This window comes from Monocercomonoides exilis (assembly GCF_001643675.1).
Source record: "Monocercomonoides exilis strain PA203 chromosome Unknown scaffold42-869251, whole genome shotgun sequence".
Classification (NCBI taxonomy): domain Eukaryota; phylum Preaxostyla; order Oxymonadida; family Polymastigidae; genus Monocercomonoides; species Monocercomonoides exilis.
This window is the reverse complement of record NW_027150587.1, coordinates 611,549-628,738: the sequence shown is the minus strand read 5'-3', so window position 1 is coordinate 628,738 and position 17,190 is coordinate 611,549. Positions and strand designations below refer to the sequence as shown.

The 17,190-nt window shown below is 38.3% G+C and overlaps 6 protein-coding genes across 6 annotated transcripts; 2 read left to right on the top strand and 4 right to left on the bottom strand.

The window, feature by feature from the left end:
• Positions 1-1,665: 1,665 nt before the first annotated feature.
• On the bottom strand, positions 1,666-4,178 carry MONOS_3765 (uncharacterized protein). The gene is made up of 4 exons (XM_067873786.1): positions 4,109-4,178; positions 3,948-3,975; positions 3,387-3,874; positions 1,666-3,330 (listed from the first exon to the last, which is right to left on the bottom strand). Exons 1-4 carry the CDS (start codon positions 4,109-4,111, stop codon positions 2,563-2,565), a joined length of 1,287 nt encoding a protein of 428 aa, XP_067722384.1. The 5' UTR covers positions 4,112-4,178; the 3' UTR covers positions 1,666-2,562.
• A 1,855-nt stretch (positions 4,179-6,033) lies between these two features.
• On the top strand, positions 6,034-6,849 carry MONOS_3764 (putative Uncharacterized transposase-like protein; the record flags this gene model as incomplete). Its single annotated transcript, XM_067873785.1, has 1 exon — positions 6,034-6,849. One exon carries the CDS (start codon positions 6,034-6,036, stop codon positions 6,847-6,849), a length of 816 nt encoding a protein of 271 aa, XP_067722383.1.
• A 3,523-nt stretch (positions 6,850-10,372) lies between these two features.
• On the bottom strand, positions 10,373-10,837 carry MONOS_8405c2 (uncharacterized protein; the record flags this gene model as incomplete). Its single annotated transcript, XM_067878812.1, has 1 exon — positions 10,373-10,837. One exon carries the CDS (start codon positions 10,835-10,837, stop codon positions 10,373-10,375), a length of 465 nt encoding a protein of 154 aa, XP_067722382.1.
• A 994-nt stretch (positions 10,838-11,831) lies between these two features.
• Positions 11,832-12,206, bottom strand: MONOS_8406c2 (uncharacterized protein; the record flags this gene model as incomplete). The annotated part of the gene is made up of 1 exon (XM_067878814.1): positions 11,832-12,206. The coding sequence occupies one exon, from the start codon at positions 12,204-12,206 to the stop codon at positions 11,832-11,834; it is 375 nt and encodes a 124-aa protein (XP_067722381.1).
• A 272-nt stretch (positions 12,207-12,478) lies between these two features.
• On the bottom strand, positions 12,479-12,822 carry MONOS_18024 (uncharacterized protein; the record flags this gene model as incomplete). The annotated part of the gene is made up of 2 exons (XM_067871003.1): positions 12,479-12,714; positions 12,810-12,822. The coding sequence occupies 2 exons, from the start codon at positions 12,820-12,822 to the stop codon at positions 12,479-12,481; spliced, it is 249 nt and encodes an 82-aa protein (XP_067722380.1).
• A 1,525-nt stretch (positions 12,823-14,347) lies between these two features.
• Positions 14,348-17,140, top strand: MONOS_8407 (uncharacterized protein; the record flags this gene model as incomplete). The annotated part of the gene is made up of 3 exons (XM_067878815.1): positions 14,348-14,993; positions 15,085-16,597; positions 16,639-17,140. 3 exons carry the CDS (start codon positions 14,348-14,350, stop codon positions 17,138-17,140), a joined length of 2,661 nt encoding a protein of 886 aa, XP_067722379.1.
• Between the last annotated feature and the right edge of the window lie 50 nt (positions 17,141-17,190).

The following is a 17,190-nucleotide window of genomic DNA, read 5'->3' as shown; positions in this document are numbered from 1 at the left end:
CTTCACTTTTCTTCAAAGATTCTCTTCTCTTGTATGATCCCTGGGTGCAAAGCTTCTTTTGCGTATTTGATGAATTGTACTTCAGTCATCCGGCCTTCATTTTCTCCCCGCACATCAAGTTGTGAGTTCAGAACAAGGCGTCGTTCATTAGGTAGTTTCCTTCAAGGCCATAGAACGACACTTTTTTGGGAGGAGCCATAAACAAAAGCTGCAACGATGGGAGTTGCATTCAGCATATTCATCGGTGTTTTGGAGAAAGAAGCAGGAATGTCTGAAAAATGGAAAACAAGAGAAGTGAAAGAATCAGAAAGGAGAAGAAAAGATTCATCAATATTGAAGATGAGAGAGTTAGTATAATGATGATCATCATGAAGGTTTTGTCGAAGAGTGAAAATGGATTGAGAGTTTGCTGATTCGATGCAAAGAGCCTTTGGATGTCAACATTTCGATGGTGAGAAGCTTTTCGTTCAGTATTCCTTTTGGTGAATTGATATGGATGGGCTTTTGAAATGTTGACTGCTTCATCTTCTTCGTCGCAGTCGTCTTTTTTCCTATCATTGATAACAGTGTTCATCTGAATATTTAAAAAATTGATAAATACTACAAATAAATAATTGTGACAAACTCATTTCCTCATTTGCGCGGCATTGTAACTTGTCCCTTTTTCACATTCGATTTTCAGCACTCCACATATAGTTTTCTTTTCTTCCTGATTGAATAATTTTGGTCTTCCATTTTTCCCTGCCTTCCTTCCTTTTTCCAAAGCTGTCACTGCACTATCAATTGCCGTGCGAGTAAATTCCTTCATGTTGGGAACATCAGCAACCCGAGCTTCTCCATTTGCAATAATTATTGCAACACGTTCTAATCAACTTTCAATATGGCGATATTGAAAGGATCTCATCAAACATCTGATTTTCTTTAATCCTTGTTGTTTTTTTATTTTCGACAACACTCATTTAAAAAAAAAGTCCAGTAATGATCTTTTTTTAATTCTTTTAGAAAATATTTTTTTGTCAAGAAAAAAGATTTTTCGATCTCATTCAAACTTGGAAAGCCCCGTTGCAATAACCTAATCTCCTCGGGGTGGGCACTTATCAAAGATGGAGGAGCTATCACATACATCTTCCCCCATCAGAGATTTGGTATAGTTATTTAATTAATTTTTCTAACTGCTGACTTTTCCTTATATACAAAAAACAATAATGAAATATGAAAAATGGGTTAATAAAATTTGTCATAAAAAAATATTCGTGTTGATATATCACACTATATGTTTTCAATAGAATGATTGATTAATAATGAATAAATGAAATAAAAGGTTAAGAATAAGTCTTTGTTTTTTCTTTAGGGAAAGTATATTGCCTCATATTTCTTCAAATCAAAAAACGATTGTTTGATAAAAATGAACTTTATCTTTTAATTTTCAAAACAGCAATCTTGATAAATGAACATTCAATCAATTTGAATAATCTTGTGTTCTTTGTTGGAACGAGAATTTTAATTATTTCAAAAAAGAAAAATCTCAAGAATTTTAGAGTTATTCATTTTGACGATCATCATTTAATTTATGGCAGTTCTTTTCTTTCAAGATTTCAATACATAAAAACAATAAAAATGTTTAAGAGAACTTAAATTTGTTACATTTCGTTCATCATATCGCTTTTATATTGCTAACACTTCTAAATAACATCATGTGCCATTTTCCGAAATGACAAAATAAAACTATCAAAAAATAAATAAATAAATAAAATAAAAATAACTCATAAATACAAATTGGAAAATTTTTACAAAAAATAAGAAAGAACATGCTCTCCAAAAGCATATATATCACATCACAGAATAAATAAAGACAATTTATTACATACAAAAACAATGAAACCAACCTCGAAAGAGTGTTTTTTCCCCGTTTCTGAGAAGTTGAATTGTAAAAGCTGAAGGGAGAATGAAGTTCAAAAACACTTTCAGAATTGGTATGAATGATGATGACATCAACTTGATTATAAAAGAGCTGCAACAGAAATGACTGCTGAAACTCTTTGATTGCAATTAATAGACAGAAAAGGAAGAAGAGAAAGAAGAAGAAGATGTTGACGATGATGAAGAAAGTGAAGAAGGAGGAGGGAGAAGAGGAAACAATACATATTTGTTGTGGATGAAATGGAGAAGAAGAAGAAGAAGAACATCCTTCGAAGAAAGAAAATTATTTGAACTTCCTCTTTTGTTTGAAGTGAAGATTCAACAAAAATCCATTGAAGTTCATCCAAAGTCTGATTAATCTGCATGCTTGGATGGATTATTGAGGAGGAAGATGCTTCCATCAGTTCATGAAATTGATGGTTCTTGTGATATATCATCTCTTCTCCAGCTTTTCCTTCGGCTTCTTTGTTTGTCGTTTGTTGTTGAACTAACTTCTTGTTGCATCACTGACATATCTGCTTGTGCTATCATCATCATCTTCTTCTTTTATATCTTCTTTTATATCTTCTTTTATATCTTCTTCTGCTTCTCCATGCTTTTCAGATCATTATCAAACACATCAAACTGATAGAAAGATTGTCTCTAGAGACGAATGACATAATCAGAGAAATCAATCCGATCAGAATGTCGATGATAAAGAGTATAGTGTGGCAGAATCTCTTGAAAACTGATGATGAAATCTTCAAATCCTTCTTCCTCTTCCTTTTCATGAATTTTTCTTTTTCCCTCTTTTCGCTTTGCTTCGTCCATTCCTTCTTCCTCCATTTCTTTCAATCTTTTGCAGACAACTTCGAAAAAATTCAAATAATATTTTATTTGCATGTCTTCGGCCTTATTCTTGACAGTTTCCTCGAGCATGATATCAACCACTCCGCTTTCCAGCAAGAGGTCTATTCCAACAGTTCTGTTGTAGTTAGCATATCGAAAGCAATCAATGCATTTTCTGCTAATGTCTCTGTGATTATCCTTTGCCACCTGAAATATCTGAACAATGCTGTTGAAAAGCTCAACAATATCTTCATTCCACAGCCGACAGTGTTCCAAGAAAAACGCCGAAGTCTGAAGCCATCGTTTGAGGATTTTCGCTTCTCTGCTTTCTTTTTCTCCTATTTCCTCTTCCTCTTTTCTCTTCCAATCCACACACCCTGCCAGCTCTTCCAGTTCTCTTTTTGCTTCTCTAGCGCAATGCAGCTCATTCACAATAACATGGTCAAGACTATGATCGAAGAATAATTGGTCTATTAAAATCTGCCAAGCAGACTGATAGGCAAGCTGAGTGAGATTGCAATGCTCCTGATGATATTTGATGATCGCTTTGATCTCATTCAGATACAATTCTTGCTCAATTTCCTTTTAAAAAAAGAAAAAAAAGCAAAAATATCAAAATGGGAAAAATGCTCTCAAACCTGATATCTAGCATTGCTCAAGGCAAGAAGATCCATTTCCACTTCTTTTAGTGATTCCTTGTCTTCCTTTCTGTTCAAAGCAACTTTCAATAGACAGGACATACAAATTGGTAATAATTCATAAGAAAACCATCTATCAAGCAAAATATAGCATTCGCAAAGATCTATCAGAAGCTTTTCATCCTTTCCTTCTGTTTTCTCATTTTCAAAAATAATCTTCCTCTCAAATCTTTTCTTCAAGGAAGTGTCTGTAAAGATTGAGTGCCCTGTTGTTTTTATTGCATTTTCGTACCCAACATGTTTCAGCAAATCAAGCGCTTTTTCAAATGGATATTTGTTTTTCAAAATCAATTCGTAATTTTCATCGAATTCTTCTTTCGAGAAAAATGGCTTCAGCTCTTCTTTGTCCATTTTTTCCAGCATTCCGTTCATTTCTTCTTTCATCAGTCTTTCCTCTTCTTCTGCAAAATCAAATTCAGGAAACATATCTTTTTTTTTTGGAAAAAAACAATAAAATCAATTGGAATCTCCACTCCTTTAAGTGAATTCAAACGCACACACCATAAAACGGTTCAATGTCAGCATTTTCCTGTCCTTGTGCAGATCATTAAATCCAATAAATGTTCATATTTTGTCATTCACGCAAAAACAAAGATACAAAATGATGAGAAAATTGATGAAAATAAAAACTCGTTGAAATCCAGAAACAACATCATTGATACCATTCCTCCTATTTTTCTTGGAAGAAAATACGGATTTGTGCTTTTGAAGGCTTCACAAAAATGATCTGATTGCATTATTTTTCAAATGAGAAATTTGTTTGGTTTGTGTGTTTTCATTTCTTCTTTTTCTCAAATAGTGCATCGACCATTTTTGGAGATTTTTTAAGCAGTTGAATTTGGAAAAAATATCAGATAACAACTTCATTGTTTGATGAATCGAACATCAAAAGAAGAAAATCAAAACTTATTTCTTTATAACCGAAGGAAAAGTTTTGAAAATAACATTTGATTTCTTTTCATAACGATGGGGCAATCATTTGTAAAGAATTCAACTTGAAATCATATGTTTGAGTTTTCAAGAGATGAAAAACTCAAAAATGAAGAATAATCCTAATTGATTTGTAACAAGGCATTCAGGGAAGTGACACTGATTGAGATGCTTTTTTGCTGAGAAAATGGTTAACGAAATGAAAAGCATGATAATTGTTACAAATGAGAAGAGAAAAGGAAATCACTCAATTCTTTGTGTTAGAGAATTATTTTCTCACAAGGATTGGACAATCTTCTTCTTTGTGCAATAAAAATGACAGCTTTGAAGTTTACGTATAAATGACAAAAAAGGAAATGCCTTTTTTCTTTATTGATCAAAAACCGAGAGATAATCTACCAGTTCAACATTAGACCAGTTGCTGATGAGCTGCGTTGATCTTTATGAACAGAGATATGTTATTACTCTATTTTTATCTCAGACATTTTTCAGTTTGAATGAGAAAGGAGAGAACAATTCTATTTTCCAACTTCTTTAGAAGCAAGTTGATGATCAGACAAAAAGAAGATTATTGTTTTCTTTGCATTAATCATTCAAAAAAGTGACTATATCACTTCGTTTCCAAACTAACACACGAATAATTCGTTTGGACATCTCAATGGATGAAGATCATGCTGCGGTCACATTGTCATTCTAATCGCTATCATATTGGTATTACTATCCCTTCCTTCACAACTCTTTGTTGCCAATCATTTTCAGTTAACAAGTTTCATTTAAGTTCAACTTCAATGTTCTTCTTAGAGATTTTTTTCATTTATTAGTGGAATTTTCCAAATGTTTTCTGTTTTTCAACGTCACTCACCCACAAAGGCATATGTGTTGCTGTGTTCCTCAGAAATCAGACATCTTTTGTTGCAAACAGTTTCTCCCACTTTTCAAATGCCTATCGCTGTCCAATGTTAAAAAACTTGAAAATGTGTTCATTTCTTTTTTCACCACATGATTATCATCATTTCACTTGAAAAGAATGAGGCAATTCTCTCAAAAACTTCCAGATGGTCAGAGGAACTTGGAGCGATCAAAAAATAAGAAAAAACAATATGTTTGATAGATGTTTTTAGAAGAAAAGATGCAAGTGAACTTTCTTTCATTGGAACAAACGTTGATAATGCTTTATTGAATAATCAACAAATTCATTCGTATTTCCTTTTCTGAAGTTATTTTGAGTTGCTGTTTTCGGCAAAATGAAAGTATATCGGAACTCTCAATTTTGCACAAAAAATAGTGAAAGTCATTTATATTATATATTGATTCAATATGTAAATTTTCAGCTATCGGAAAGACTTTTTAAGAAGTTTAAAAAAACATGGAAAAGTCAAAAAAATTCTAATCTATGGTTTGTGATCAAAAAAGTTTAATGGCAAGATCTGAAGAGGAAAAAAATAGTCAAACAGTATTTCGATTGAATACGATCTTCCATGACAAAGAAGAAACGTGGAATTGGTTTTTCATAGGTTTTCAAGAGTTCTCTACCAAGGATTGCTCTAAATGCAGAAGCAAAAGGAGAATCAGGGAGGAAACAGAAGGTTACAAATATCTTTGGTATCAAACTTGCCGAAAAAAAACCTCAATATTTAAAAATTCTGTATTTTCCAAAATGAAACTACCAATAAATATTGTTTTGCAGATTCTATTGTACTATTGGATTGGAATTGGATTAAAACAAATTCATTTGCTGACGGGTGTTTCATATCCAACTATTGGTTACTGGACAAGCGTTGTGAGAGTTGTGTGTACACAAATTTGGAACGAAACGATGCCGAAATTAGGAGGACCGGGAAAATACGTCGAAATAGATGAGGCTGTTTGGAGGAGAAGGAAATATGGAAGAGGAAGAAAGAAGGATTTGCTGTGGATTTTCGGAGGAGTTGAGAGGAAGGAAGGAGGAGGAGCTGGAACAAATTTTGTTATCATCGTGCCAGACAGGAAAAAAGAAACATTGATCCCTATTATTCAAGAAAGGATTTTAGCAGGCACAACAATTATTAGTGATGAATGGAAAAGCTACAATTGTCTTAAAGATATAGGTTATGAACATATAACGGTCTGTCATAAAAGGAACTTCAAAGATCCAGAAACCGGCGCTTGCACTAATACAGTTGAAGGGTTGTGGAGTCATTTAAGAGCGTTTTTTCCAAAGCATGGAGTAAGGAAAACATTCATTGCTGATTGTTTATCCATGTGGCTTGTTCAAAGGAATCTTAAACCAAGTTTTGTCGATATTTTGCAAAAAATGATTCATTTTATTCCAGAAGAAAAACCCATTATTGTTGATGAAGAAATTGATTTTTCAGAAAATGAAGAAATTCCTGATGCTGACGATATACTGCATGGACCGCGTGATGATGAAAAAGAAGAAGATTCAAACAGCGTTGATGACGGAGAGGGTGCTTCTAATTATTCTGATGAATAAGCAAAAATTTTCATTTGATCAGCTTGAATAAAAAATTATTGTAAGTTTTTTGAAACGTTTTCCGACAGCTTTTTTCTCATTTAAATACTTTATAAACACAAAAGAAATCAATAGAAACAAGAATAATCATAATTTGAAAGTTCCGATATTCTTTTAATTTGCCCTGTTTTCTTGATGACAATTCGTGGAAAAGAGATTGGAGAAGCTCGAAAAAGAATTGTTTTGGAGTGAACGAAGACCAATTGACTTCGACTGATCTGTGGTGATTCTCTCTCTTTTCTGAAGAAGATGAAGCAATCAAATGATAATCAAATGTGAGGAACAGAACAGGGAAAGCTTGTTCATTTACAAAATTGTAATGAAGATGGTTTGAGGATCGAAATGAAAGAAGAAAGAAGAAATGCGTGTTAAATGGATGTTCGCTTTTTCTTGCCAGATCATTTTTGCAAAAAAAAAGCAACCATCTTCACATTTATCATCGTTTGATACTTTTTCTTCAAGAGCTTTCAACAACCTTCCACTTCCTTGTTCTCTTCCTATCGAATAATCAGAAACTCTATCTGACGAATGAAGGATGATTGCACATGTTGGAAGTGCTTCCAACAAATGGATAAGTTTCAAAAATCATTGTTCGCACTGGAATAATCCTTGCAGTTTCAATTGATAACGACGATTTCAGTGTCATGTTTGAATAAAATATTCATTTATTCTAACAAAGTCAAATACACTCCATTGCATGAAACACATTCACTTCTTTTTAGGAGCACATCACATCTTGAACAACGTTTGCTTTTTGAAATCACTCCTTTCATGAGGAACAACTTCTTTTTTTGTCTCTGTCCTTTCCTTTGACAAGCATCCATTTTTTGTTTGAATTGATTCCTTCCCCTTCTTCTTCACTTTCTTTTTCCATTTTGGTTCAATCTCTTCATCTTCCATTTATTTGTTTTTTTTTCCCTCTTTTTTGAATCCTTTTGGCATTTGATAATAACATTCATTTCAACAGACAATACTTTATTATAAAAATAGGTTTCGTCGAAAAATAATATGGCTAAATTTTTTTGAAAAGTGACATCAGATCAAAAACATGACCCATGGCAGTTAATATATAATCATTCCGTTACCATTATTTTTATGAAAAGATTAAAATTATAACGAAAATGCTTATCTGTTAATTGCAATCTTCTTCATGAAAAGAAAATGTTTGAAGCAAAAAATTATATATTTGATTTGTTGATCAAAATAAAAAAATATAAAATTCTCAATGAAAAAGAGTTATATTTGCTTTAACTATCATTCAATTACTGACCAGTGAATTGTTAATGGTTTATTTTATTCTTTTAAAGAATAAACAAAAACAGCGATTATCATTGAAGTTTTTTATTAATAGGAATTTTATGTCGCTCAAAATGAATAATAACATTTCATGGAAGTAAATACAGCTTGTACAAGTGGGATTGAACAAAAATTCTATCAAACATTGATGGTTTGCAATTTGTTTTTCTTTATATTTTAATAATTTTACACCTTTTTTTGTGTCTCAAATTTGTCGCAGATTTCTGAAAGCCTTTGAGAAAGAACTTGCAATATGCAAATTTACAACAGATTCATAAGAAGATGAAGAAGATTTCTGCTGACGGTTGTGAAATGAAAGAGTGAGATGATATTTGTGTCTTCTATTACAAGAAATCACGAGAATAGCAAGCAATGTGGAGAGTTCAGTATGCCATGCCACTCATTGAGCTTTGGAGTGCAACACATCATTCCATCTCTGTACTCGCAGCTGTTGGCCTCGGGGCAAACAGAAATTGTTGGGGAATGCGAAGCAAAGGATGTTAGCATCCACTCACTGAAACCTCCCTTCGCTACTTTTGTATATCTGAACTCAACAATTTCTGACAATGAAGGAATTCTCATCTCAACCTCAGAGACTGTTCGGATTGAAAGATTGAAATTCAACTTTTGGCAGTTATTTTCATATTCAGGCAGTTCTATTATTCATGAAGCATATGGACAGCTTCCTCTTTCAGTTGTTGATTTTTCTTCTTCAAAGTCTTCTTTGTTATCATATATTTCTTTTTTTATTTCTTCTTCGTCTTCTTCGTCTTCTTCGTCTTCTTCGTCTTCTTCGTCTTCTTCGTCTTCTTCATCTTCTTCGTTTTCTTCGTCTTCTTCGTCTTCTTCGTCTTCTTCGTCTTCTTCGTCTTCTTCGTCTTCTTCGTCTTCTTCGTCTTCTTCGTCTTCTTCGTCTTCTTCGTCTTCTTCGTCTTCTTCGTCTTCTTCGTCTTCTTCGTCTTCTTCGTCTTCTTCGTCTTCTTCGTCTTCTTCGTCTTCTTCGTCTTCTTCGTCTTCTTCGTCTTCTTCGTCTTCTTCGTCTTCTTCGTCTTCTTCGTCTTCTTCGTCTTCTTCGTCTTCTTCGTCTTCTTCGTCTTCTTCGTCTTCTTCGTCTTCTTCGTCTTCTTCGTCTTCTTCGTCTTCTTCGTCTTCTTCGTCTTCTTCGTCTTCTTCGTCTTCTTCGTCTTCTTCGTCTTCTTCGTCTTCTTCGTCTTCTTCGTCTTCTTCGTCTTCTTCGTCTTCTTCGTCTTCTTCGTCTTCTTCGTCTTCTTCGTCTTCTTCGTCTTCTTCGTCTTCTTCGTCTTCTTCGTCTTCTTCGTCTTCTTCGTCTTCTTTAATTTCATCATCTTCTTCTTCTCCTTCTTCTCCTTCACCTTCTCCTTCACCTTCACCTTCACCTTCGCCTACACCTTCTTCAACTTCTTCTCTTCAAACATTATGTTCAGAAATATATTGAAGGAAGACTGTTGTATTCTCAGTGTTAACTGCATATCTGTTTCTTTCAAAAGCTTTTTGAAAGAAAATGAATTCGACAAGAAACAGGAGATAGAAAAGGATGAAAAAGGAAAAGAAGATGATAACTTCGATGAATATGTCATTAGAAAAATCAAAGCGTCGATCGCATCTTATAAACATTCATAGAACAGCAGCATGTTGTTGATCTCCATCTCTTTCTCACTCAAACCCTTCTCGAGCTATTATGTAAAAGTTAAAAAAGAAGATAATAATGAAGCATGAAAAGGCATTGGCTCCTTCTCCCTTCCAGTGCCATGTCATTGTGTCGTGAGACATAACAACTCGCTGCCAGTCCCACAGTGGCAGCTTAAAGAAGATCTCCCCTTCCACCTCTTTCTTCCAATTTGCAGTCCCACCAGCTCCACCAGCAGCCGCACCATCCGGAACAGCGCCTGCCGCCCTTCTTTCTTCCCCTGCCGACACACCTACCAACACCCCCGCAAATTCCCTTGAAGGCGCGCACGCTCAGTCGTGAAGAACCTGCTTCAGCAGCGCCAGTTGCTGGCTCACCATCTTTATATCCCCTCTGTTCTCATTCATCGAAAGAGGCACCCACCATTCTGCTGTGTCGCACACATCCGGCAGTTTCAAGCAGCGCATCATGAAGTAATTGTGCTGGTATACCTCCAGCACCGATGAAAATGACAACAGACAGCAGCCCGACAGCCGGGACTCATCCCGGAAGATCCGCATCGACAGCGCCTTTGGAGTCTGCGGATAGCACACACAGAAGAGACTCAGCCTGTAAGAACGTTATCCCTCTGCAGGCTTCGTTCAGCGAAAATGAAGATGGAGTTGATGGTTCGCCTCTGCGTATGGAATCATACAGCGCCCTCATTGCCTCCTTCCACTTCACTGCCTCTGCCAGGTGATAGTTCAGCAGAAACCCCAGAAACACTGACGCGTCCGCCTCCCCCTTCTCCGACTGCAGCCCCTCAAACTCCTCCCAAAACATCTTGATCTTCTTTTCAGAAGCCCCTTCAAACAACGTGTTGGAGCAATTCCGGAACATTCGGAACGATATTGTCAGGAAGTCCTCTTTCTCATTCATCGGCTGCTTATGCTGCTTGCCTTCAAACTGCATCGTGCTGCAATAAAGGAAGAAAGACAGCTCATCTCCCGTAAAATCCTCCGGCATGTACTTCCCAACTGCTGCACATGTGAAAATTCCTTTCGGAACAACATCACATTGCAGATCATTGCCATCAGCACTGCCTCTTTCTTTTAATTCTCCTAGAACTTCTCCCCCAGCCGCAAACACACAAAATCTTCAAAACATCTGCCTTGGAAGTTCCACATCTTCACAGTCGGAGCTGCCATCACTCAAATCAACCAATATCTTGTCTCTGTATATTCCCTTGATCGTCGGCTGCATCCACGCCAGCTTCCGTCGCTGTCCTGTCTTCAGCCACTGCTGTCTCGACTGAATCGACATTGATAACTTATATATGTGCGACATCAGAAGCATATGCACAATTTCGAACACCACCTGCTCCAGCAAAAAAGACACTGAGCTCGTCGGGCGCTCCATCGTCTTTTCAAACGACAACTTCACTTTCTTCTGCTCCTGCTTTTTGAAAACATAAGAATAATTTGCTGCTTCTCAATCACCTCCATAAACAGCGCCATCTACTCGCTTGTTGTCTATTCGTATCCTTTCAGCAGCTCCATCAACATTTTTGTTTCCTTTTCCATCTGGTTCATCTTCTGCTTTACAGTTGTATCCACTCATCCTCCATCACCATCACAAGCATTCTCTGCTCCATCGTCATTTGCTTCTCCTGCAATATTCACTCCTCTGCTCGCTTTCACAACAACAACCTTCTCGCTCGGGTCTGATACAACCATCACACTGCAGCCATCCCCGATGCTCGGTGCAAATTTTCTTAGTCCTTTTCAAACAACTCCGATGGCTGAATCATCGAAACCGAAGATTGAACCAGCATGCCCCTTCACAGGGCTCAAAAAAAAGCCGGCGTAAATAACACCCTTGGCGCATCTATCGAAACATTGCTTTCTCCACTTTCCACTTCGCACTTCTTTATCTTGATTTTCAACTCCTTCTCTATCCCCACATAAATAAATTCGACTTTCTCCTTCATGGCTGCAAGCTGCTCCTAAAGCTCCTTCACCTATGCATTGTGCTTCTCGTTCAGCTCCTGAATCTTCCTCTCCCGCCGTAGGATAATCTTGTTCTTCTCCTGCAGCTTCTTAACCAGCCCACTCATCCGCAACGATTTCCGCTCGTCGTCCCGGATCTTCTGCAAAAGTATATTGAACTCCGTAGACATCTTTACCATCTCATGTTTCTCCTCCTCTTGCTGCTCCTTCAGCTCCCGGATTTGTCTGCTCATCCCTTCATTCTCCCCTGCAATCTCGGATTTCTGCGCCTCGCACTTCACACACATCTCACACAGTATATTCACCGCATTCACCATTTTCCTCTTCAGATCTTCCTCCATATTCTTCAGCTCTTCGCCACTTCGCGCACTGTGGGCAAGTGTCATATCGCTTCCTTATCCAGCTTCACCACCAAACGCACCGACTGCGGTGATCGCAAATCCAGCTGCAATGTTATAAACAGATTGCATTCACATCTGCCGCTTCAAAGATTCGCTTGCTCCCGACTTCGTGCACATAGACGCTGCAAGCGACTGAAGCTGCGCCACGAACTGAACCTTAAGCATCGCAGAAAGCTCCTCATCGCACGCTCATACAACACCCCCATACAGCACCACCAGTCGCGCCACAACATATCCATGCAGCGTCCGTTGCTCCCTCAGTTACGAAATCTTTTGATTTTCATACACCCCAGCCACCTCTCGAAGTCGTCCATTGCTCCTGCCGACGTGTATGGTGCTGCCACCGCAGATGCATCCGAAGGGTCAATCGCAGGTGCTGAAGAAGAAGAAGAAGATAGCTTATCATCTCCTGCTGCCTTCTTCTCGTTGCTTTTCCGCCTCAGGAATGGCGAAGCTGATCGGCGTGCTGCTCCAGTTGAAGAAGACGAAGGCGCTGAGTGAAGAAACGACTGTTACGCTGCTCCCGCCATAAGAAGCTTTTTCAGATACCGCACTACGTCTTCAGGCTGCCCTAATGGTGACACAAACACAACATTTTCATTTGTATCAGAATGGTTGACCAGCCGAAAAAATCTGCTTTTTTCATGCTATTTGAAAGGATAATTGTAGGATATTTTTCCATAATGTGTCAATATTAAAAGGAAGGGAAAAGGGAAAGGCACATCCTGAGATGAAAGAAACTTGATAATATAGATTGATTAAATCAAAATAAGAGAAAAGTTTTTTTTTTTTTTTTTTTTTTTTTTTTTTTTTCCATTTGTAATAAATGGTGATTTATTTTGATAAACAACATTAATAATTAAATAAATGTCAACTGCTTTTTGAATATTTTTCGATAACAACGAGCAAAGTTTTGATGAATTTTTCCTGTTTGATTAATTCTTATGAAAAATTCTTGAATTAAAGCAAATCAATTTTATTCGTTTAACAACAAAAGAAAATTATAAAAACTTGTATGACATCCATGAATTTTTAATGAATATTCGAATTGATGAAATGAAAATGCAGAAATAAGAACATGCAATTCATTTAATTCAAATAGCTCGAAAGCAGTAGCTAAAAAAAGCATTTGCTAATAAATTATTAACGTTCTGTCTGTTATCATCGGATCTTTGAAATGCTTTTAAATAATAAGCTCAGAAAACAACAATAAAAAATTAGCATAAATCTTATATGGGAACGGAATGATCAACTTTTTTGATCATTTGTGATCTTTTGTGGGACAAAATTAAAGTGATGGAACTTTACAAAAAAATTTTGCCATATGGTAATTTTTAATAATCTGGATTAAAAATCATTGAAAACTGCGTTGTTCTATACATCCACTTTCCTTCACTGTTGAGATAAAATAACTATGAATGTTTCAAAAAAAAACTTTTGATCACTTTCATCCTATAATAACAAAGGTGTGATAAAGAAATATTTGTATTTGGAGCATTGCTTTTGTAAGAAGCATGCAATCAGAAGCACAGCAAGTATCTTTCTATTTTTTGAAATGATTGTGATATTTTTTTCTGTTATCCTCACAATTAAATAATGTTGCTTTTAATAAAACCGAATTCATCTTGTTTTTGGTGATGAAACGAAGGTTGGAGACGAGATGACTTTTGCAGAAAGGTTTTCGGGTTTGCTCTTATTGGACATTTTATTTCTTTGTTGAAATAGGGCAAAAAAATCTTTTATGCATTGAAAAATTCTGCTGTTCGTCATTTGAACAAAGAAATGTTTTCGCAATTGAAAAATTGTTCAGCGGAAGAGCAAAAGCATGTGATTGATGAAATGATTGAATTGACTGAAAAAACGGTTGCTGAAAGAGAAGAATCAATTTTGACAGATGAATTTTTCAAAGAAATGGACAAGACGGTGGAATTCGCTTTATTGCGAATCAACAAACGCAAGGAGCAGGTTTGCTCCTCAATAATGAGTGTTTTTATAAATTATGGGTGGTTTTAGATCAAACTTCGCAAACAATTTAACTTCTTTTCATACCATTGTCCGCTTTTTAAATGACTCAAGATACGGTTTGAGGACCAAATAGCGACGGCGAAGACAGAAGTTTTGATTTGATGCACAGGCTGTCAAGGGTAGAAGACATGATTGAAGAAATAACAAGAAGCCAAACACTAGCAATGCAGTCGGGAGCTACGGAGTTGCTGCCAACGAGGAAAGTGAAGAGGGAACGAGCTAGGAAAAGAAGCAGATCGAGATCGAGCGAGTCGGAGTCGGATGTTGACTTCGGTGATCTGATCGCGAAGCGGAAACAAGGAAAGCGTGAGAGATTGCGTCGTTCAGTTAGCCGCACGAGGAGACGGGAATATGAAGAGGATAGCGACTGGGATTCGGAGGAGCTGGGAGCGCCGGAAGAGAAAGAAGGAATAGAAGACTTAACAAGAATTTTTCCCAGGGAGTGGTTGACACCCTGGAGACATGCAGGCGAGCGGAGAAGATTCTTGGATTTTTGCAAGACTGGTTCAATCAGGACAAATGAGAACATATTGAATCCATTTATTCCGGAGACCGAAAAGAGTTTCTTTACCGGGCATATGGACGCAAGCTGGAACGCCTTAGCTGGGACAGCGGTCACATCTGAAGGAAGAAAGGATTCATCAGAAGCTATAAGAGTCATTGAATTGCTCCAACCTACACTTGAATCTGTGTTTGAAGCTGCGATAGCGATTGCATCTCTTGCTGCTAAGGAATTGAGGAGAAGGCGTTTGGAGGAGAAGAGAAAGAGTAACTGAGAGCTCTTTTCTGCGCGCACACCCTAATTGAAGATTGAATCAGCAGAATTAACCTACTAAAGGTTATTCCCCAATCGTGTTGGGAAAGCGCGAAAGGCTTTTGAGAAGGAGGAATGCCCAAGGAGGTGTTGGAGAACCTGAAGAAGCTGGCAGAGAGCACCAACTTTATTTCGCTCAGAGTGGGATATTCCAGGGTACGGAGCATCCTCCGTTTCCCCCACAACCTTCGGCCTTATCTCAGCCAGGAGTGGACGCGCAAGAAGGGACAGTGTTGGCAGGAATGCTCAGGGCTTCGCTTTCAGACAGCTCCAAAAGCATGGTTTCGACGGGATCTTCACGAATTTCAAGGAAAAAAGGAGGTCAACACAAGTCCTACCACAGTATTCCCCAGCATCAGCTGGGAGAGTGGCCTCGATCACAGTTCCCCTCCCCCAGCTCACCCGAGTATACAGGGAGAATCAGCAACAGGTACAGCTTCTGGATCAAAACAATGGGCATGGTGGAAGCGAGGGGGAAGGAGGTCGCGCTTTGCCGCGAGACAGAGATAAACGGAATGCTATCGAATTCCGAGGGAGTGACAATGCAACAGGGAATCTCACCCAATCGACAGATAATTACAAGAACGGAACCAATGGGAGATTGCGAGAATATCGAAGAGGTATTGAGCCCGTTCGATCAAGAGAGGAGGATAAATCAAGAGATCTCGAGAGATCACGAGAAAGGATCATGGAGAGAGAGCACAGAAACAGACTCCGTATATCCCAGCAGGACAAGACAGCGGAACGATCGTAGATCCCAGAATGAAAAAGAGAAGGGAGATTGGAGAGCTTCTGGGATTGTCATCGAGCCCCCAATTGGGAGCGCGCTGGAGGAGAGCTCGGGGACAGCTATTGCAGATATTCTCGAAGGGGATGAGATAACACAGATTCAGCATGGCCACAAAACGCCAGAAGTGAATGTGAGTATAATTATTGGACCACCGAAAGAGTTACTTCCTGTGAGGCTAGTGAACAGGCTGAGCGAGTGGAGGAAGATTGGGGGAGACAAACTAGTGAGCCGTGGTATAAAAGCTCGATGGAAAAGTCCCCAATCCCCAATCTCACTCGAGGAGAGAAAACACAGACAAGAGTTTCGGGGGACGACGGAGATGAAGAACAATTATTTATCCCTCTTGGAGGAGGAATTGAAGGACGGAGTGGTGAAGCCCGTACCAGAGTCGGAGGTGAAGTGGTTCAATCCGACATTCATGGTCCGGAAGAAGAACGGAAAGTGGAGAAAGATCCTGGATTGCAGAACTAAAAACGAGGAAGTGCAGGGGAAGCATTTCAAGATGGATTCCCAGGAGACAGTGGTGGAACTCCTGGAGGAGAACGATTGGATGACTACGCTCGACATATCGAGTGCTTATCAACATGTCAAAGTGGACGAGCAGTTCAGTCCCTATCTGTGCTTCAGCATCCAGAATCAATGCTATGCTTACGAAGGGATGCCCTTTGGAGCAAAGGACGCTCCCAGAGCATTCACGAAGACAATGAGACGGGCAGCGTCATATATCAAAGAAAAGAAGAAAGTGAAGTTAGAAATATATCTGGACAACATTCTCCTCATGTACCCAGACAGGGATGCATTGAGATTGATCTCACAGGAGATAGCCCAGTTCCTGAGAAATCTGGGCTTTATACTGTCGGAGGAGAAGCTGAAGCTAGAACCCGTAAGGAGCGTGGAGTTTTTGGGATGGAGTTGGAACTCAGAGAAGATGGAAGTGACGCTCCAAGAGAGGAAGAGAGTGCTGCTGCTAGAGGAGGTGCGAAAATGGATAGCACATGCAAAGGAAAGAAGGAGACAAAAGACGAGGGACTTAGCAGCACTCCTCGGGAGGTTGAATTTCGCGAGGTAACAACACCCACCAGCGAGCTTGTGGATGAAGCGCATGCAATACGTGCTGAGGCAGGCAATAGCCCGCGGAGGCTGGAACGGGACGGTGATACCCAACCCAATGATGTTAGGAGAATTAACACATTGGAGGAAAACCCTGCGAGAGAACAGACCAAGGAGTCTGAGGAGAAAGAACAGACCAGCAGAGCTAACGACGGACGCTTCAGAGCTGGGATGGGGTGAAGTACTGACAATACCGAGAGAGAGAAAAGAGGAGAAGATATATGTCCACT